The 22,060-nt window shown below is 38.6% G+C and overlaps 1 protein-coding gene and 1 pseudogene across 2 annotated transcripts in view; both read left to right on the forward strand.

Moving 5' to 3' along the window:
* TMLHE (trimethyllysine hydroxylase, epsilon) overlaps nucleotides 1-21,568 on the forward strand; it is a 140,498-nt gene extending 118,930 nt beyond the window's left edge. For both annotated transcript variants that reach the window (XM_078065253.1, XM_078065254.1), the window contains 2 exons: nucleotides 16,222-16,360; nucleotides 17,038-21,568. In XM_078065253.1, the coding sequence (XP_077921379.1) occupies nucleotides 16,222-16,360; nucleotides 17,038-17,169 (271 nt within the window). In that variant the 3' untranslated portion in view covers nucleotides 17,170-21,568. The remainder of the gene's footprint in view (nucleotides 1-16,221; nucleotides 16,361-17,037) is intronic.
* LOC118552913 (ATP synthase F(1) complex subunit gamma, mitochondrial pseudogene) lies at nucleotides 13,200-14,314 on the forward strand (annotated as a pseudogene).
* Nucleotides 21,569-22,060: the final 492 nt, after the last annotated feature.

The following is a 22,060-nucleotide window of genomic DNA, read 5'->3' on the forward strand; positions in this document are numbered from 1 at the left end:
GGGATCCAAAGGGGTATGTGCACCCCAGTGTTTATAGCAGCAATGTCCACAGTAGCCAAACTATGGAAAGAGTCAAGATGTCCATCAACAGATGAATGGATAAAGAAGATATATACATATAGATATATATAGATATATATATCTTTATATACATAATGGAATGGTATGTAGCCATCAAAAGGAATGAAATCTTGCCTTTTGCAACGACGTGGATGGAACTGGAGGGTATTATGCTGAGCGAAATAAGTCAATCAGAGAAAGACGTATCATATGATCTCATTGATATGAGGAATTCTTAATCTCAGGAAACAAACTGAGGGTTGCTGGAGTGGTGGGGGGTGGGAGGGATGGGATGGCTGGGTGTTAGACATTGGGGATGGTATGTGCTATGGTGAGCGCTGTGAATTGTGTAAGACTGTTGAATCACAGACCTGTACCTCTGAAAGAAATAATACATTATATGTTAAAAAAAAGAAGATAGGAGGAAGGGAAAAATGAAGGGGGGGAACTCGGAGGGGGAGATGAACCATGTGAGACTATGGACTCTGAGAAACAAACTGAGAGTTCTAGAGGGGAGGGAGGTGGGGGTATGGGTTAACCTGGTGATGGGTATTAAAGAGGGCACGTACTGAATGGAGCACTGGGTGTTATAGGCAAACAATGAATCATGGAACACTATATCAAAAACTAATGATGTAATGTATGGTGATTAACATAACATAATAAAAAAAAGTTTAAAAAAAAATAAAAGCAGCAGAATAGACATTTTTCTCAAGTGCACATGAAACATTCTCCATGATAAATCACGTTACACCACAAAAAGCCTTAATAAATTTAAGATTGAAATTTTATCAAGCATCTTTTTTTTTTTAAGATTTTATTTATCGATTTGAGAGAGAGAGAGAGGGAGAGGGAGAGAGAATCTGAAGCAGACTCCAGACTGAGTGCATAGCCTAAAATGTGGGGCTGGATCCCATGACAGATCATGACCTGAGCCAAAACCAAGAGTCAGATGCTTAACTGACTGAGCCACCCAGGCACCCCTCAAGCATCTTTTCTGAACACAGTGGTAAACTAGAAATCAATTACAAGAAGAAAACTGGAAAAATCACAGCTATGTAGAGATTAAATAGCATGCTACTAAACATCCATTGGGTCAATGAGGAAATAAAAGGAGAAACTTTTAAAAAAATACCTGAGACAAATGAAAATGGATATACAACATTCCAAAATCTGTGAGATGCGGCAAAAGTGTTTCTCAGTGGAAAGTTCATAGTGATACAGACCTACCTCAAGAAACAAAAATCTCAAATAAACAATCTAGCTTTACACCTATAAGAACTAGAAAAAGAAAAACAAAGCCCAAAGTCAGTAGAAGGAAAGAAATAATAAAAGATCAGAGTGTATATTAATGAAATAGAGACTAAAAAGACAATAGAAAAGATGGATAAAACTGAGAGCCGGTTCTTTGAAAAGATAAAATTGACAAACTTTTAGCTATAGGCACCAAGAAAAAGAGATAGCTCAAATAAATTGTAATGAAAGAGAAGTTACAAATGATACCACAGAAATACAAAAGATTTTAAGAGACTACTAGGAACAATTATATGCCAAGAAATTGGACAACCTAAAAGAAAAGGATAAATTCCTAGAAGCATAATCTTCCAAGACTGAATTATGAAGAAATAGAAAATCTGAATAGACCAATTATTAGTAGGATATTGATTCAATAATTAAAACACTCCCAGCAATGTTTTAATTATTGTATAAGATGGCAGCCAGAATAGGAGGACCCTAGGCTCACCTCATCCCATAAATACTAGATAACTATCAATCATCCTAAATACCCTATAGAACAAACTCTACAACTAAGGGCAGAGAAGAGGCCAGAAGATAGGAGGTGTGGAGATGCGGTCTGGGAGAGACGATTATGGCTGCTGCAGTGGGGAGGGAACCACGGTTGCACAGAATGGGGACAGACAGACTAATACACAGGAGGGCCCAATGGGAAAATGAACCCCCATAGCAACTGGCTTGGAAAGTGAGAGGGGCCGAATTTCATGAATTCTTGCAACCAGCAGGGCTTAAAGCCTGCAGTTTTAAAGTTCAACTGGCTTGGCTCAGGGAGAGCCCAGAGAGCATTTGAGCTGCTCTTGGAGAGAAGGCAAGGCAAACAGTCACAGACAAACAGCATGGAAACAGAAATCTGAAGAGCACCTGAGGCAGACAGTGAGGAGGTTAGTTGCTCATCAGAGCATGTCCCAGAGAGACAGTGTTCATGGAGAGACCCCTCTGAGAACAAAGGAACTAGCAGGCACCATTTCCCTCCCCTATCCCTCAGCATAAGCACAGGGCCACCACTAGCTCAATACCAACATGACTTAACTTGCCTACACCAAGTGCCACACTCACCCTGTGCTCTGGTGTAACTCCACTTCCAAGTCATGCTTGCCTCAGTCCCAGTGCAGTGGGCCTCCCTCCCCCAGAAGACCAGGCCAAACCCCTGCCAACACCGTGTCTCCCAACCTTGGAGTTTTACAGGGCCTCAGTTCAAGCAGGGGTAGTGACAAGTCTCATTGCACAAGCATACCAGTGCACACCTAGTTAAAACTCGCCACATTCAGTCCAAGGACAAAAAACTGCCCACAACAGGCAAAGAGAGCCTCTGTAGACAACTGGCCAGAAAGATAAAGCAGCCAGGACAAAACAGAAAACACAGCACATATTGGAGACACTCCCAGAAGTGCCAGGCCCTGAGGAACAGAGGATAGTACATGACAGGGCACTATAGGACCTCTTCTTCATGAGGCCATTACCCTTAAGAACAGAAGATGTAGCTGACTTTTCTAACACAGAGAAACAGGCATAGACACATAGAAAAAATAAGAACACAGAGGAATTTCTCCCAAGTGAAAGAACAGGACAAGGCCAGGCCAGAAATCTACATGAAACAGATGTAACATACCTAATATGAAATTTAAAGGAATGATCATAAAGTTACTCACTGGATGTGAAAAGAATGAAAGACAGTGAGACCCTTAACACAGAGATAAGGGATAACATATCAGAGATAAAGGGTTCAATAAACAAAATGAGAAACACATTTGATGGAATGAACAAGAGGCTAGAAGAAGCAAAGGAATGAATTAATGACCTAGAAGAGACAGAGTAATGGAAAGTAATCGACCTGAACAAAAGAGAAGAAAGAATTATGCAAAATGAGAATGGACTTAGGGAACTCAGTGACTCCATCAAACGTAGTAACATTTGTATTATAGGAGTTCCAGAAGAAGAAGAGAGAGAAAAGGGGGCACAACATTTATTTGAAGAAATAATAGCTGAAAAATACCCTAATCTGGAAAAGGAAACAGATATCCAGATCTAGGAGGCACAGAGATCCCCCAACAAAGTCAACAAAAGCAGATCCACACGAAGACATATTGTAATTAAAATGCCAAGTTATAGTGATGAAAAAATTTTAAAAGCAGCGAGACAAAAGAATACAGTTATATACAAGGGAAACCTCATAAGATTATCAGCAGATTTTTCAGCAGAAACTCTGCAACCCAGAAGGGAGAGGCCTGATATATTCGAAGTGTTGATTGGGAAAAATATGCAGCCAAGTATACTCTCTCCAAAGGCAATCATTCAGAATGGAAAAAGAGATAGAATTTCCCAAACAAAAATGAAAGGAGTTTATGACCGCTAAAGCAGCTCTACAAGAAATATTAAAGGGGACTCTTTCAGTGGAAAGGAAAGCCAAAAGTGACAGTATGAAAGTAGGAAACACAAACACAGTAAAAATGAATATTTCTATTTAAAAAATCAGTCAGGGAACTCACACAAAAAAAGGATGTAGGGGCGCCTGGGTGGCTCAGTTGGTTAAGCGACTGCCTTCGGCTCAGGTCATGATCCTGGAGTCCCTGGATCGAGTCCCGCATCAGGCTCTCTGCTCGGCAGGGAGTCTGCTTCTCCCTCTGACCTTCCCGACCCTCCCCCCTCTCATGTGCTCTCTCTCTCAGTCTCTCTCTCAAATAAATAAATAAAATCTTTAAAAAAAAAAAAAAAAAAAAAAAGTAATACAATAATAGTAAGGGTCTTTAACACCCCATGTACATCAATGGACAGATCATCCAATCAGAAAATCAACAAGAAAACAATGGCTTTGAATGACACACTGGACCAGATGGATTTCACATAAATATATCCAGAACATTCCATCCTGAAAGAGCAGAATACACATTCTTTTCAGGTACACATGGAACATTCTCCAGAATAGATCACATATAAGGCCACAAAGCTAGTTTCAACAAATTCATAAATATCAAAGTCATACCATGCATCTTTTCTGATCACAATGCTTTGAAACTAGAAATCAACCACAAGAAAAATTCTGGAGAGAGCATAAATACATGTAGGTTAAATAACATGCTACTAAACAATAAATGTATCAACCAAAAAATCAAAGAAGAAATCCAAAAGTACATGGAAACAAATTAAAATGAAAACACGACACTCCAAAACCTTTGGGATGCAAGAGGAAAGTTTATAGCACTATAGGCCTACCTACAGAAGCAAGAAAAATCTCAAATAAACAACCTAACCTTACACCTAAAGGAGCTAGGAAAGGAACTAGCGAAATGCAAAACCAGCAGAAGGAAGGAATTAATAAAAATTAGAGCAGAAATAAATGATATAGAAACTAAAATATAATAGATCAATGAAACCAGGAGCTGGTTCTTTGAAGAGATCAACAAAATTCATAAAACTCTAGGCACAGTTATCAAAAAAACAAAGAGAAATAACTCAAGTAAATACAATTACAAATGAAAGAGGAGAAATAATACCAACATTACAGAAATACAAACGACTGTGAGAGAACATTATGAAAAACTATATGCCAATAAATTGGACAACCTAGAAAAAAATGGATAAATTCCTAGAAACATATAACCTACCAAAACTGAAGTAGGAAGAAGTAGAAAATTTGAATAGACTGATTACTAGCAAGGATATTGAATCAGTAATCAAAAAACTCCCAATGAACAAAAGTTCAGGACCAGACGGTTTCACAGGCAAATTCTACCAAACATTTAAAGAAGAGTTAATATGTATTCTAGTCAAACTATTCCAAAAAAATAGAAGAGCAAGTAAAACTTCCAAATTAATTCTATGAGACCAGCATTACTCTGATACCAAAACCAAATAAAGACACCACTAAAAAAACAGAACTACAGGTGAATATCCCTGCTGAACATAGATGCAAAAATCCTCAACAAAATACTAGCAAACATAATCCAACAATACATTCAAAAAATCATTCACCACAGTCAAGTGGGATTTATTCCTGGGATGCAAGAGTGGTTCCATATTCACAAATCAAAGTGATATATCATATCAATGAAAGAAAGGATAAAAACCATACAATCATTGCAATAGACACAGGAAAAGCATTTGACAAAGTACAACATCCATTCATGATAAAAACCCTCAACAAAGTAGATTTAGAGGGAATATATCAACAAAGTAAAGGTTACATGTGAAAAACCCACAATGAACATCATACTCAATGGGGAAAAACAGCTTTTCCCTTAAGGTCAGGAACAAGAAAGGGATGCCCACTCTCACCACTTTTATTCAACATAGTACTGGAAGTCCTAGCCACAGCAATTAGACAACAAAAAGAAATTAAAGGCATCCAAATTGATGAACTTTCACTCTTTGCAGATGACAAAATACTCCATATTAGAATGCCCAAAAGACTCCACCAAAAAAACTACTAGTACTGATAAAGGAATTCAGTAAACTCACAGGATACAAAATTAATGTGCAGAAATCTGTTGCATTCCTATACACTAATAATGAAGCAGCAGAAAGAGAAATTAAGAGAACAATCCCATTTACAAGTGCACCAAAAATAATAAGATACCTAATAAGCCTAACCAAGAGGTGAAAGACCTGTACTCTGAAAACTATAAAACACTGATGAAATTGAAGACAACACAAAGAAATAGAAAGACATTCCATGCTCATGGATTGGAAGAACAGATATTGTTAAAATGAATATACTACCCAAAGCAATCTACACATTTAATACAACCCCTATCAAAATACTAACAGTATTTTTCACAGAGCTAGTACAAACCAATCCTAAAATTTGTACGGAACCACAAAAGACCCCAAAGAGCCAATACAACCTTTTAAAAGAAAAGAAAAGCTGGAGGTATCACAATGCCAGATTTCAAGTTATATTACAAAGCTATAGTGATCAAAACAGTATGGTACTGACACAAAAATAGACACATAGATCACTAGAACAGAATAGAAAACCATGAAATAAACCCTAAATTATATAGTCAATTAATCTTTGGCAAAGCAGGAAAGAATATCCAATGGGAAAAAGACAATCTCTTCAACAAATAGTATTAGGAAAACTGGACAGCAACATGCAAAAAAATGAAACTGGGCCACTTTCTTTCACCGTACACAAAAATAAACTCAAAATGGATTAAAGACCTAAATGTGAGACCTGAAACCATAAAAATCCTAGAAGAGAGCACAGGCAGTAATATCTCTGACATTGGCCATTGCAAAATTTCTCTAGGTATGTCTCCTGGGGCAAGGCAATTAAAAGAAAAAAAAACTGTTGGGACTACATCAAAATGAACAGCTTCTGCACAGCAAAAGAAACAACAAAACTAAAAGGTAACCTACAGAATGGGAGAAGATATTGCAAATGACATATGCAATAAGGTTTGGTATCCAAAATATATAAACAACTTATACAAATCAACACCCAAAAAACAAATAATCCAATTTTTAAATGGACAGACATTTTTCCAAAGAAGACATACAGATGGGCAGCATACATGAAAAGATGCTCAACGTCACTCATCATCAGGGAAATGCAAATCAAAACTACAATGAGGTATCCCACCTCACACGAGTCAGAATGGCTAAAATCAAAAACACTAGAAACAATAAGTGTTGGTGAGGATGTAGAGAAAAAGGAACATTCTTGCACCATTGGTGGGAATGCAAACTGCTACAGCCACTGTGGAAAACAGTATGGAGTTTCCTCAAAAAATAAAAAATAGAACTACCCTATAATCCAGCAACTGTACTACTGGGTATTTACTCTCCCCCCCAAAAAAACCCACTAATTCAAAGGAATGCATGCATCCCAGTGTTTATTGCAACATTATTCACAATAGCCAGATTATGGAAGCAACCCAAGTATCCATTGATAGATGAATGGATAAAGAAGATGTGGTATATATATACAGTGGAATATGATTCAGCCACAAAAAGAATGAAATCTTGCGTTTTACAACAACATGGATGGAACTAGAGAATATAATGCTAAGCAAAATAAGTCAGAGAAAGACAAATGCCATGATTTCACTCATATGTGGAATTTAAGAAACAAAGTAAACAAGCAAAAGAAAGAGACAAACCAAGAAAAAGACTCTTAACTATAGAGGACAAACTTGGTTATTAGAGCAGATATTGGTGGCAGGATGGATGAAATAGGGGATGGGGAGTAAGGAGTGCACTTGTCAAGATGAGCACTGGGTAATGTATGGAATTGTTGAATCACTGTGTTGTACACCTGAAACTAATATAGCACTGTATGTTAACCATACTGGAATTAAACAATGAATGAGTGACACTCCAATAAACAAATGTCCAGGACCAGACAGCTTCACTGGTTAATTCTACCAAACTTTCAAAGAAGATTTTAATATTTATCCTTTTCAAACTCTTCCAAGAAATTGAAGAGGGAATGCTCCCAAACTCATTTTCTGAGGCCAACATTACCCTGACACAAAGAATAAACAAGGACATCACAAAAAAAGAAAGAAAGAAAGAAGAAAGAAAATTACAGGTCAGTATCCCTATGAACATAGATCCAAAAATGATCAACAAAATATTAGCAAATTAAATTCAACAATATTTTAGTAGATTCATACACCATGATCAAGTGGAAGAAAGAAAGAAGAAAGAAAAAGAAAGAAAGAAGAAAGAGAAAGAAAGAGAGAAAGAGAAAGAAAGAAAGAAAAAGAAAGAAAGGAAAAAAGAAGAAAAAGAAAAGAAGAAAGAAAGAGAAACAAAGGAGAAAGAAAATTACAGGTCAGTATCCCTATGAACATAGATCCAAAAATGATCAACAAAATATTAGCAAATTAAATTCAACAATATTTTAGTAGATTCATACACCATGATCAAGTGGAATTTATCCCAATGATCCAAGGATGGTTCAATATCTGCAAGTCAATCAGCTGTTTATGGGTGACAAGATTTAATATATGGAAACCCCTAAAGAATCCACCAAAAAAACTGTTAGAACTAATAAACAAATTCAAGTTGCATGGTTCAAGAGCAATATAAAAAATTTGGTTACATTTATATACACTAACAATGAATTATCAGGAAGAGAAATTAAGGAAACAACCCCACTTAAAATTGTATCAAAAACAATAAAATTCTTAGAAGTAAATTTAACCAAGGAAGTAAAAGATTTATACACTGAAAACTATAAAGCGTTGATGAAAGAAATAGAAGAAAACACTAATAAGTGGAAATATATTCCATTCTTATGGATTGGAAGAATGAATAGTTAAAATTTCCATAAAATTTCCATATTAGCCAGATTCAGTGCAATCCCTATCAAAATTCCAATGGTATTGTTCACAGAAATACAAGAAGCAATCCTAAAATTTGTATGGAAACACAAAAGACCCAAATAGCCAAAGCAGTCTTAAGAAGAACAGATCTGGGGAGAAGGAAAAGATGGCAGCAGACTAGGAGGACCCTAGCCTTGTCTCATCCCACAAACACAACTAAATATCAAATCATCCTAAATCCCCATGAATTGACCTGAAGATTGACAGAACAAACTACACAACTAAAGGGAGAGAAGAGACCACATTGAAGAAGGTAGGAATTGTGGAGACGTGGTTTAGGGAAGAAATGGATTACAGGTGCTGTGGAAGAGAGGGAGCTAAGGTTGTGGAGAAAGGTGAGAGAGAGCACACGGGAAGGCACAAGGAGAACATTTCCCCAAAAGCCATTGGTTTGGAAAATGAGAGGGGCTTATTTTCATGAATTCTTGCAACCAGTGAGGCTGAAAGACTGGAGTTTTAAAATTCAGCAGGCTTGACTACAATAGAGCCCAGAGGGCACAGCCCTGCTCCTGGAGAAAAGGCAAGCAGACAACCTGGGGCAGATAGCATGGCAACAGCCATTTGCAGAGTGCCTGGGACACACAGGTGGGAGATTATTTGCTCTTCTCAGAGCCCATCCCTGAGAGGCAGCATTCAGGGAGATGCCTTTCTGGGAACAAAGGAGCTGGCTGGCACCATTGCCCAACCCCATCCCTCAGCATAAACACAGAACCATTGGCAGGAGCCAGTGCAGCACTAACACTGGCTGCCTAACTTGCATACACCAAGCCCCACACCCCTGCACTCTGGCAGGACTGCACTTCTCAGTCAAGCTTGTCTCAGTCCCAGCATCACAGCCCCTCCCCCAGGAGACAAAACAAAAATCTCTGCCCACACCACATCTCCCAAACAGAGAGTTCTGCAGGGCCTCAGTTCTGGTGGAGTTGGTGTCAGGTTTCATTTAACAAGCAGACCAGAGCAGACATAGTTAAAACTCACCACATTCAGGCCAGGGACCAAACACTGCCCACTGCAGGCAAGGAGAGCCTCTGTGCATGACTGGCTTGAAGGATAGAGCAGCCAAAACACAACAGCAGAGCACACACTACACACACCAGAAACAATCCCTGAAGCTCCAGGGCCTGGAAAGTACATGACCTCTTCTTCATACTTTCAAGAGCAGGAGACATAACTGGCTTTTCTAACACAGAGAAGAAGGCAGAGACTTAGACAAAATGCCAAGCTGGAGGGATTTATCTCAAATGAAAGAACAAGATAAGACCACAGCCAGAGATCTAAGTGAAACAGATAAAAGTAACATGTCTGATGGAGAATTTAAGCAACAATCATAAGGATACTCACTGGGCTTGAGAAAAGACTAGAAGAGGTCAGTGAGACCCTTACCACAGACATAAAAGAATTTTTAAAAAATCAATCAGAGATGAAGAATGCAATAAATGAGACTGGAAACAGGCTTGATGCAATGAACAGCAGGCTGGAAGAAGCAAAGGAATGAATTAGTGACATAGAAGAAAAAATGATGGAAAATAATGAAGCTGGACAAAAGAGAGAAAGAAGAATTATGCAACATGAGAAAAGACTTAGAGAACTCAGTGACTCCATCATAACATTCATATTATAGGAGTCCCAGAAGAAGAGAAAGAAAAAGGGGAAGGAAATTTATTTCAGAAATAATAGCTTAAAATTTCCCTAATCTGGGGAAGGAAACACACATCCAGATCCAGGGGGCACAGAGAACTCCCATTAAAACCAACAAAAGCAGGCCAACACCAAGGCATATTGTAGTTAAATTTGGAAAATCTAGTGATAAAGAAAAATTTTTAAAAAGCAGCAAGACAAAAGAAGTCCTTAATTTACAAGGGAAGACCCATAAGGTTAGCTGTAGACCTCTCCAGAAACTTGGCAAGCCAGAAAGGAGTGGCATGATATAGTCAATGTGCTGAATGGGAAAAATCTGTAGCCAAGAATACTCTCTCTAGCAAGGCTATCATTCAGAATAGAAGGAGAGATAGTTTCCCAGACAAACAAAAACTAAAGGAGTTAGTGACCACTAAACCAGCACTGCAAGAAATATTAAAGGGGACTCTTTGAGTGGAAAGGAGAGACCAAAAATGACAAAGAAAGGATCAGAGAAATTCTCCAGAAACAATGACAAAACAAGTAATAAAATGGCAATAAACACATAGCTATCAATAATTACTTTGAATGTAAATGGACTAAGCACTCCAATCAAAAGGCATAGGGTGTCAAGAAACAAATAATCTGGTTTAAAAAATGGGGAGAAGACAGGAATAGACATTTTTCCAAAGAAGATATATAGATGACCAACAGAGACATAAAAAGATGCTCAACATCACTCATCAGGGAAATACAATTCAAAACCCCAATGAGATATCACTTCATACCAGTCAACCAGGAAGCAACAGGTGTTGGTGAGGATGTGGAGAAAGCGGAACCCTCTTACACTGCTGGTGGGAATGCAAGTTGGGTACAGCCACTTTGGAAAACAGTGCAGAGGTTCCTCAAAAAGTTAAAAATAGAGCTACCTATGACCCAGCAATTGCACTCCTGGGTATTTACCCCAAAGACACAGATGTAGTAAAAAGAAGGGCCACATGCACCCCAATGTTCATAGCAGCAATGTCCACAATAGCCAAACTGTGGAAAGAGCCGAGATGCCCTTCAACAGATGAATGGATAAAGAAGATGTGGTCCATATATACAATGGAATATTACTCAGCCATCAGAAAGGATGAATACCCAACTTTTACATCAACATGGATGAGACTAGAGGAGATTATGCTAAGTGAAATAAGTCAAGCAGAGAAAGTCAATTATCATATGTTTTCACTTATTTGTGGAACATAAGGAATAGCATGGAGGACATTAGGAGAAGGAAGGGAAAAATGAAGGGGGGGAAATCGGAGGGGGAGACGAACCATGAGAGACTATGGACTCTGAGAAACAAACTGAGGGTTCTAGAGGGGAGGGGGGTGGGGGGATGGATTAGCCCGGTGATGAGTATTAAGGAGGACATGTACTGCATGGAGCACTGGGTGTTATACGAAAACAGTGAATCGTGGATCACTACATTAAAAACTAATAATGTATTGTATGGTGACTAACATAAAATTAAATTAAAATAAAATAAAATAATAATCTCCTTTTCTTTAACTTTTGAGAGTTTAATTATATTGTGTCTCAGTGTAGGTCTCTTTGGAGTCCTCTTTTGGAGATCCCATGGGCTCCCTGGATGTAGTTGTCTCTTTCTCTAAGTTAGGGTGGTTTTCTGTTATTTTTTCAAATAAGCTTTCTGACCCCTTTCTCTCTCTCTTCTCCTGGGACCCCTATAATATTAGTCTGCTTGATGGAGTCTTATAATTCTCTTATCTTCACTCTTTTTCATTATTTTTTCTTTCTGTTTCTCTGCTTGAATGAATTCTTCCTTTCTGTCTTTGAGTTTGCTGATATTTTCTTCCACTTTATCTAGTCTGCTCTATTGACTTTTTCAACTTAGTTACTGTCTTTTTCAACTTTGATTTCTGTTTGGTACTTTTTAATATTTTCTATCTCATTGTTGAAATTCTCACTTTGTCATGCATTGGTCTCCTGACCTTGGTAAGCATCTTTTGACCATTATTTTAAACTCTTTATCAGATAAATCACTTATCTCCATTTTATTAGGGTCTATTTCTGGAGTTTTATCTTGTTGTTTTGTTTAGAACATATTCTTCTGTTTCTTCATTTTTCTTTCCCTCTGTGTTGGTTTCTGCATATTAGATACAACAGCCACCTCTCCCAGTCTTGATAGAGTGGTCTTGTGTAAGAGATGAACCTTATCATTCAGCTCAGCCTTAGCTCTTGGCTGTCGCTCAAACCTTTGTGATTTTTCTAAGCCACTTTCTGTGGTTTTAGCGGCTTCCAGTAGTTGAAGGTGTGTCAAGACCTGTCAGTCTCCCAAAGGGGAGGATCTTAGTCAGCACCTAGATGGAGGCTGATTGGAAGCCAGACCCTTGGTTAACAGCTTTTAAAGTATGCAGGCAGACTTCTTTCCAGGAAAGACTGGGAGCTGGGCATTTCTGTGTGCTCCCTTTGCACTGAGCCTTGGGTAGATAGCCAATTAAGAAGCATTTCTTTGTTTGTTACTGTCCTATGGAATCTGGAACTAAAGCCCCACTGGCTGCCAGAGCCAGGTGATCAAGGGGTGTATCCCCTGGACAGCAGCCACAAAAGCCAGAGTGGTAGGCATGTATACAAGCTCATTCCAGGAATACACCAATGACCTGAGTGGGCCAGAGGGAGAATGTGCAGATGGTGCCCACTGGCTTTCTTCATCTCTGGGGAGGATTGCAGTCTGTCCCTAGATGTGTGCCAAAATAGAAGCCTGACCTTCAAGAAGCAGCTTTTAATGTATGCAAATAGGCTTTTTATAGAGAAAGACTAGGATATGGGTGTTTCTGTCTGCTGTCTCTGTACTAGACCTGAGTTTTCCACAGTGAGTCTTCATAAGCCCATTAAGAACTGTTTCGAGCCGGGCTGGTACCACCATGTTCTCTCGGGCAGGCGTCGCTGGGCTCTCGGCCTGCGCCGTGCAGCCGCAATGGATCCAAGTTCGAAATACGGCAAATTTAAAAGATATTACCAGGCGACTAAAATCAATCAAAAACATCCAGAAAATTACCAAGTCTATGAAAATGGTAGTGGCAGCAAAATATGCCCGAGCTGAGAGGGAACTGAAACCAGCTCGAGTATATGGGATAGGATCTTTGGCTCTGTATGAAAAAGCTGATATTAAGGTGCCTGAACACAAGAAGAAACACCTCCTTATTGGTGTATCCTCAGATCGAGGGCTCTGTGGTGCTATTCATTCCTCGGTTGCTAAACAGATGAAAAGTGAGGTGGCCACGCTCACAGCAGCTGGGAAAGAAGTCATTCTTGTTGGAATTGGTGATAAAATCAGGGGTACACTTCATAGGACTCACTCTGACCAGTTTCTGGTGTCCTTCAAAGAAGTGGGAAGAAAACCTACTTTTGGGGATGCGTCCGTCATTGCCCTTGAACTACTAAATTCTGGACATGAATTTGATGAAGGGTCTAATCATCTTTAATCAGTTCAGGTCTGTCATCTCCTACAAGACAGAAGAAAAGCCCATCTTTTCCCTTGAAACCATTGCAAGTGCTGAGAGCCTGAGTATCTATGATGATATTGATGCTGACGTGCTGCAGAATTACCAAGAATACAATTTGGCCAACATCATCTACTATTCTCTAAAGGAATCCACCATGAGTGAGCAAAGTGCCAGGATGATGGCCATGGACAACGCTAGCAAGAACGCTTCCGAGATGATTGACAAACTGACCTTGACATTCAATCGCACCCGCCAGGCTGTCATCACGAAAGAGTTGATTGAAGTCATTTCCGGTGCAGCAGCTCTGGATTAATGAAAACCAAGTTTCATCCTCAGACAAGAGATAAAGAAGGAAAATTCAGCCAGCTGATTTTATTTTTAGCTTACTGCTGTCCTTGTCAGAAGAAATTGTTGGTCCATTGTTTAAACTACTAAAGACAGCAAGATGTTTATAAATTATCTTACAATAAACAACTTACCAAAAGAAAAAAAAAAGAACTGTTTCTTTGTGTTCTATAACCTGGTGGGTCTCATGGATGCAAGCCTCATTGTCTTTCAAAGCTAGGTGTTTCGGGGGCCCATCCCTCATGCAGACATCTTAAAAGTTTGGGCACTAAATGTTGAGTCCAAACTCTTCACTCCTCAAGGAGAAGCTTGGAGTTGTGAACTTCCTTCTGGTTGCTGCACCAGGGATGGGTTTATGATAAAATTGTGTTTCAGCATTTTCTACCCATTTTGATGTGGGTTTTTTTTCTTATTTACCCAATGTGTAGGAGTCACTCAGCTAGTTTCTGGATTTCTTTCAGAGGGAATTGTCCCAGGTGTAGCTGTAGATTTGGTATGTGCATGGGGGGAGGTGAGTTTGGGAGATTTCTATGTTGCCATCATGGACCAGAACCACCAGCATTATTTGTATTAGTCCCAAACTAGAAACTACTCAAATATCTATCAACAGTAGAATGGATGAATAAATTGTGGTAGAGTCACGCAATAAAATTCTATACAGCATGAAGGATAAATGATCTACTACTATATAACAACAATGATGAATCTCCTAAATATAATATTAAATGAAAGAATCCAGACACAAAAGAGTACAAGCAAAACTAATCTTTGGTGACAGAAGTCATGATGGTAGTTATCCTTGGGTTAGGGGAAAGACAAGATGGAAAAGGGGTACAAGAGAGTGTTCTGGGGTGTGCGTAATGATCTATTTATTGGCCTGGATGCTAGTGATATGGATGTGTTCACATCATGAAAATACATCAAGCTTAAGATTTGTGTACTTTTCCATATACATACTATACTTCAGTAAAAGATTAATTTACCTTAAGTAAAAAAGAAATCCTTTAAGAAAAAAAGAAAGCCTTTAGCAAAGGCTTTTCAGTGACTTCCCATAGTACTCAGAATAAAACCCAAAATCCTTACCATGGCCTATAAGGCTATACATGATCTGGCCCATAGCTACCTCCTCCACATTATTCCTTACCATTATCCCCCTTGCTTACGCAGCTCCAACCACATGGCCTTCTTGCTGTTCTGCAAACATAATAAAACTTTCCATCCTAATGCTTTGTTCTTGCTCTTCCCTTTGCCTGGAACACTCCTCTCAGCTTGTCACATTGTTGGTTTCTTATCATATAAGTAACAGCTCAAATGTCACTTCTTCAAAAAAGTCCTCACTCAACATACTCCATCTGAAATAGACTACCCAGTCACTTTTTATCACAGTACATTATTTTTTCTTTATAACATCTGTAACTAGATATGTATTTATTACTTGTCCATCATTTGTCTTTCTTAATAGAATGTAAATAGATCCCAAAGGCTGGGATCGTGTCTGCTATGTTCATCACTGTATCTTTAACACCTGACACCACCTAGCACATAGCAGCTGCTCATGTAAATGTTAGAGTTGAATGAATGAGTGAAGATCACTGAGTAATCTGTCCAGTAGGTCTATAGCTTGGCTTTTCCCCACAAAGAGAAACACCTGAGAAGTTCTAAGTCATTCTGCTAAAAAGAAAGCCTTGTTAGTATAACCTCTCTTGCCCACCCCAGCTTAGTGAATAGAAAGCTCAGATCTTTCCCCAGTGCTTCTGTAAAATTTGGCCAAGAGAATGTACTTTAGATAAAACATCATATCCTAAGATGGAAGAAACCAGCTAGAACTTACTTCTATCTCCTACCCCCAGATTCTCCAAAGGAAAAAAAAAATATGGTCAACAGGCAGCAGGGCTCCTCTCTGCAATCCTATATTCCCAAGAGAGCATTGACTTATTCTCACCTTATCTCTAGGACAAGTAATGAATATAGACAAAGCCTTAAATAAAATTGCTCAATAAGCAATAGGTGTCTTTAACATGTGTTTGAGGATATCTTTTCTTCTCATGATTTCATCTTAGATACAACAACTATGACAGAGCTGTCATCAATACTGTACCTTATGATGTTGTCCATCGTTGGTATACAGCACACCGGACTCTGACAGTAGAGTTGAGGAGACCTGAGAATGAGTTTTGGGTCAAACTAAAGCCTGGCAGGGTGGGTGCCAAGTTCTAAAGATGTCAAGTAAGCTTGTTATACTGAAGCAATGAATAATGGGTACTTCTTTAATATGTGAGTCACAGTCTTGCAAAGGTAAAAATGAAAAGAACCCTGGGTATTGGCTCTGGTCCTGCCACTCACTGAATGACCTGGAAGCAGGTCCCACACCATATGTAGGCATCAATGACTCAGTGGCTCTATATGTATAATGAGGGGGTTGAACTAGATAATCCCTAAGTGTCCTTCCAGCTATATGATTTCTTTTTTTTTTTTTTTTTTGCTCTTGATCTATTCTCTGAGTAATGTCTTCAGCTTAGCATAAAACATAATGAAATAGTTTAACTTTTTGAGAAAGTATATATTAAAAATTAAACAAAAGAAAATGAAGCCAGTTATCTGATTTGCTTTGATAAGAGAATAATTACTCAAGAAACATAAGCTTCTCAAGTACAGGGCCTAATTACCTACTGTTGCTTTTGTAACTTCCACCCAGCCTACTACAGGGCTATGCACATCCTAATTTCCAAATGTTTGTTTAATCTCAAAAAGAAAGATACCTCATTGAATTTTAACTAGAGAACAACCTAAAGCTTTTAAGTGGTCTCTTCTGATTTAGAATTCTTTGGTCTGCTTTTGTTCTGATGGTGTTTTTTTCTCTTTTTTCCCATTCACAGGTCCTATTTATAGACAACTGGCGTGTCCTACATGGCAGGGAATCGTTTACTGGCTACCGCCAACTCTGTGGCTGCTATTTAACAAGGGATGATGTATTAAACACTGCTCGTCTCTTGGGGCTTCAGGCTTAAAATTGACAGCATTAAGATTATGAACACACCTGGCACCCTGGCTACCAGAATTTCATATCAGCAAAATAATATTGTGTCAAAACCTACTTCAAATTGTCTCTTTATCTCATCACACAAAACAGAAGTTGCAACTAGATCAGTTAGAAAGAAATGCATTTTAGGAACAAAGTCTTTGTAAAGCAGGAGTTTGCAAAATGTTTGGTCTTAGGACACCTTAACACTCTTAAAAGTCATTGAGGACCCCAAAGTGTTCTTGGATGTGGGTTATATCTATTGATACTAACTGTAATAGATATTAAAACCGAGAAATGTTTAAAATTCAAGAACACAAAATCACACATCCCTCAGTGTCAGAGAGATGGCATCATCACATGCCATATAGCCTTTGGAAAAGCCCTCTGTACATTTATGAGATAATAAGAATGAAAAAGGTAAATATCTTAGTGTCATTATAAAAAATATTATTTAACCCACAGGCCCACTGAAAGGGGCTCAAGAATCCCTCCAGGTGTTTTCAGACCACTCTTTAAGAACCAGTGGGCTGGAGGATACCTTAAGACAGTCTTTTACATAGACCTGTGGATTAAAGAGTTTAGCTGAAACCATAGATTTGTATCTACAGTGTCCTAAAACTACAGATATTGTAGAAATTGCTTGATAGCACAAGCTCAGTGATAAGGTAGTAACTGAATATAAACATTGTTTTATCTTACAAGAAGGGTTATCTCCATCCAAGACATCTCTTGAAGAATTAAACTAGGAAGCCACAATAGCTCCTGTGGAACAAATCCATCAGTTCAATAATTGTGTGAGGGATAATTGCAGAAAGTTTTTAGAGACTTCTGAGGTTCCATATGATAATTCATATATATACACATACACCACAAGAGAGTACAGAGGGTTAGTCTGTAAGACTGTTCAGTGAACTCATCATGACAGATGATGTGGCTCCAAAGAACTGGAAATTACTATCCAACCTTGCATTTTTGCTTTTGATGGAATTTAGGATGCAATCTGTTTCCTCCATTTCTGCTGATCTTTTTTTTTTCTTTTCTTAAAATATTATACATGTTAATTGCTAAGATTTGCCTGGGTTAAGTATAATACCTTGTTTCTTTTATTTTTTAGTGACTCCCTTTATATATGGATGGAGAGACAGAGAGATGGGTATGAGGGTTATTTTCCCCTAGCTTTCATTGAAAGTGAAGCTGTACAATAACTGCATTGACCACTGTAGAATGATGAAAGAGAATCCAGGCTAGGATGTGCAGAAGAGGAAAAAAAGGGGATCATTAGTGGGGATAGAAGCAACAAAACAAACTCAGTACTCTGACAGAGAATAGAGTCTAATCTGATGTTCACAAAGAGTCCCTAGTTCACGTTTAGTAGTTTATGCATTATCTTATTGACTCATCCAGTGCTCTAAAATATGTTCTCAAAATATTTCTGCATTTTATTTGTACTATTTAGGAATCTTTAGGGGTCTTCATGAAATTTGTTGTCCTTGGGTCAAAGGATTGATAATTAAGCCTAGGTCTTAAAGAACATACCCATTAGCAATCAGAACAGAAGTAACATTTTAACATGCAATCTATTCTCCCTATTGTTAGGTACTCCTAAAATTGTCACCATTAGTCTTCCTCAGGATATTTATCCTTTTTGAAATTTTGCTTAACTTAGCCTTGAAAATTACATTTTAACTGTGGTCAGCATTGATTTATAATAAGCAATGGACATATTCAGGGTCCTGGAGAGATAAGGATACAGATCAATCTTCTCCCTCACTGAAGGACTTCCTTTACCTTCTGTTTCTCCTGGGACCTTGATTCATTAATTATTTCACCCTCGCTTTCCTAAATTTTCAATCCATACTTTTCTATAATGTACTCCCTTCAGAGGAAGAAAGAGGGAAGGGAATTATTTGAGTGCTGATCATGGTGCATTGAAAACTTTCTTTGTAAAATGTTTCTTTTTTTACATCTCTTTCTGGTGTCCCTGAATATGTAAGCATGGGTCTATGTCTACCAAGCTCAGTGTTGTAGAGTTACTTTTACCTTTTGCTAAGGTGGGATGGGATCAGTAGGGTCAGGAGCACAACACCTAACATAGTCTTTTCATAATACAAATTTGTTGGAATAAGAATAAAATAATGAATCCTTTTCAAACAAATTTACCAGATATTACCATGTTCTCTATAAGATGTCCTTTTGTGTTTGGCAGTTAACCAGCACTGAATTTTGTCTACCTTCATCTAGAGTGACAAACCATTCAAGTGTGTTCAGGACTGAGGGGTTTCCTGGGCTGCAGAACTTAGTGTTAAAACTGGGGAAGTCCCACATAAACCAGGACTATTGGTCTCCCTACCTTCTTCCTGCTAGCAATGTCTTTTTCTTTAGTGTTCATCAGCAGTTCTCATTTCTGTCCAAGTGCTTGTGAATCACAACCTGTGTAGTCTATGATGAAAAGGAAAAAAGATGTATGAACTGTGGTGTGTTGTGCAGGTTCCCAAAGTAGACCGGCAACCGCAGCATCATTTGAGCACTTGTTAGAAATGAAAATTCTCAGGCCCCACACCGGACCTACTAAATCAGAAACTGTGGGGGTGGAAGCCAGAAGTTTGTGTTTTAGCAAGCCCTCCAGGGGATTATGGTGCCTGCCAAAGTTTGAGAACCACTGAAGGGAAGAGCCTTGTTGCTAAGCTCTAGGCCCTATTTTGAGCTAGAGTTTCTTCTTCATTTTAAAATGGAGGCCTTGGACAGGGCAACATCTAAAGGTTCTGTCACTCTGTAATTTTGTTTGACCTCATAGCTTAAGTTTTCTCATATGAGCAAAATAAGGAAAATACCTACCCCACAGGTTTTTCTAGCAAATTTGTGATTATTAAATAAGATGTTTGCAGCACATAATGATAACCAATAACAATAGCTAACTTTCATGGTGCTTTCCATATGCCAGACACTGTTATAACTGCTTTTAATCCCCACAGCAACCCTACCCCTGTTTTATAAATGAAGAAATAGAGGTAATGAGAGATTAAATGGTTTAGCCAAGGTCACATGGCTAAATAAGTGTCAGAGTTTGGATTAGAATTTCAGAAAATCTGACCACAGAGACAGTGCTTTTAATTAATATGCCATATTCCAAAATAAATGTTAATGCCTTCCCCCTTGTCCTTATTCCAACAATATTTACAGTCTAGCTGACCATTCATAGATAGTAATCATCATCTGTACTCTTAAGTTCCTTCCAATAAAATCTTAAGAGAACCATGAGAATAGCTACATGTTTTGCAAACAGTTTATAAATATCCACCAAACCCCCTACTTTTTTAAAAAACAAAGTGTTTTTCACATTCTCTAATTTTACTTGTTCCAAAGGTAGAAACTTGATGATAGAAAGAAATCAATCCATTCAGCATTTTTCCTTCTTTCCACACTCTTGCAAAATATGTCAGTTGTTAGGATCAAAACCATTTTATAGGACATATTCATATCACTGCCCCAGGAAGCTCTTGGGCATATTGGAGATCCACTCACACAGCCAGCTGGTGGCTTAGTTGTGAAGTCAGGCCATGTCAGTGTCCTTGCCTCCTTAGGCCTACAACTCACCACAGCCAAAGACCCTGGCAGATATGGTTGTAGTTCTTTTTTTGTTCTTTTCTGTTGTTGTCAGATCTACATTCAGGGGTTGGTGGGTTTGTGGGTAGTTTATCCTACTCCTTGGCTTTAAGCAGCGGGCCTGGCTTTTGTCCTCCATCTTGCTAAGAGTACTTTTGGACCACTCAGAGTATGAAGTCTTAGCTTGATTAATGGAATCCAAGCTTCCTTTCTGGAAAAAATCATCAGGCATCTTTTACAATTGTGAAAATCATCTTAAGCCATGTTGGTGTGTATCATATAGTTTCATAGTGGTGTTCTAACCTACTTTTTATGGGTAGATAAGTATGGTAATTTATCCTGTGCATAAGTAAAGATCACAGGGTCAATGCTATGTGAACCTATGAAGTCAGTGAAGGTTTTTCTCTCCTAGCCCCACCTTTCTCTATGGTCTATCTTTTGTCCCATTAATGATGGGCCACTCCCTCCAATTCAGGTACTCAGTATCCTCTTACCTTCTGCTTTCTAGATCCCTCTCTGATGCCTTGACTGAGTCAATGTAGTGTTATAGAAAGAGCATGGACTTGGACCAAACTGGGCTTGAGTTTCATCTTTGCCTCTGACTAGCCTGGTGAATTTGGAGAAGTCACTTTCGTTCCTTGAGCCTCTGTTTCTTCATCTGCAAAATAAGGCTTATAAATGTCATCTACCTGCTAAAGCTGTGATGAAGAATGAAATGAGGTCTTGTGCATAAAGTGTGTACCACAGTGAGCAGCACACAATAAATACTCAGTAGTGGTTTATTTTTTGTCATCAATGTTATTTGAGCAAATAAGAGGGAACAAGGCGAGTCTGTGTGTTTGATAGAAATCAGCATTCTACTTAGAGGGAAGGAGAAAAGCAATGAGAGTCAGACTTGGAAAAATATGTGGAAATGCTAGGGGTAAGGGAGAGTAGACAGGTCATGAAATGTACACATATTAGCAGAGCATTCAAGCACAACCTGAGGGTTTATAGATAGGAAGTTGGTTTGAGTAGGTGGTGCAGGAGCTGAGAGCTGAAAGGGCGAATGGATCAGAGAGAGAGGTCAGAGGATGGATCAGAGAGCTTGATGAGACATGGAGTCTGGAGTGTTTTAGGGAGAGTGGCTTGATAACAAAGGTGATAGGATGAATGAGGCAAGTAGGCAGATACCTATGCCTGCCATGATGTATAGTTAAGGTAGAACACATACTTACACATGTAACTTCACCATGTCCCAAAACCCCAGTGAAACTACTATAAAATGATACTTT

This window comes from Halichoerus grypus, chromosome X (genome assembly GCF_964656455.1).
Source record: "Halichoerus grypus chromosome X, mHalGry1.hap1.1, whole genome shotgun sequence".
NCBI classification, from domain to species: domain Eukaryota; kingdom Metazoa; phylum Chordata; class Mammalia; order Carnivora; family Phocidae; genus Halichoerus; species Halichoerus grypus.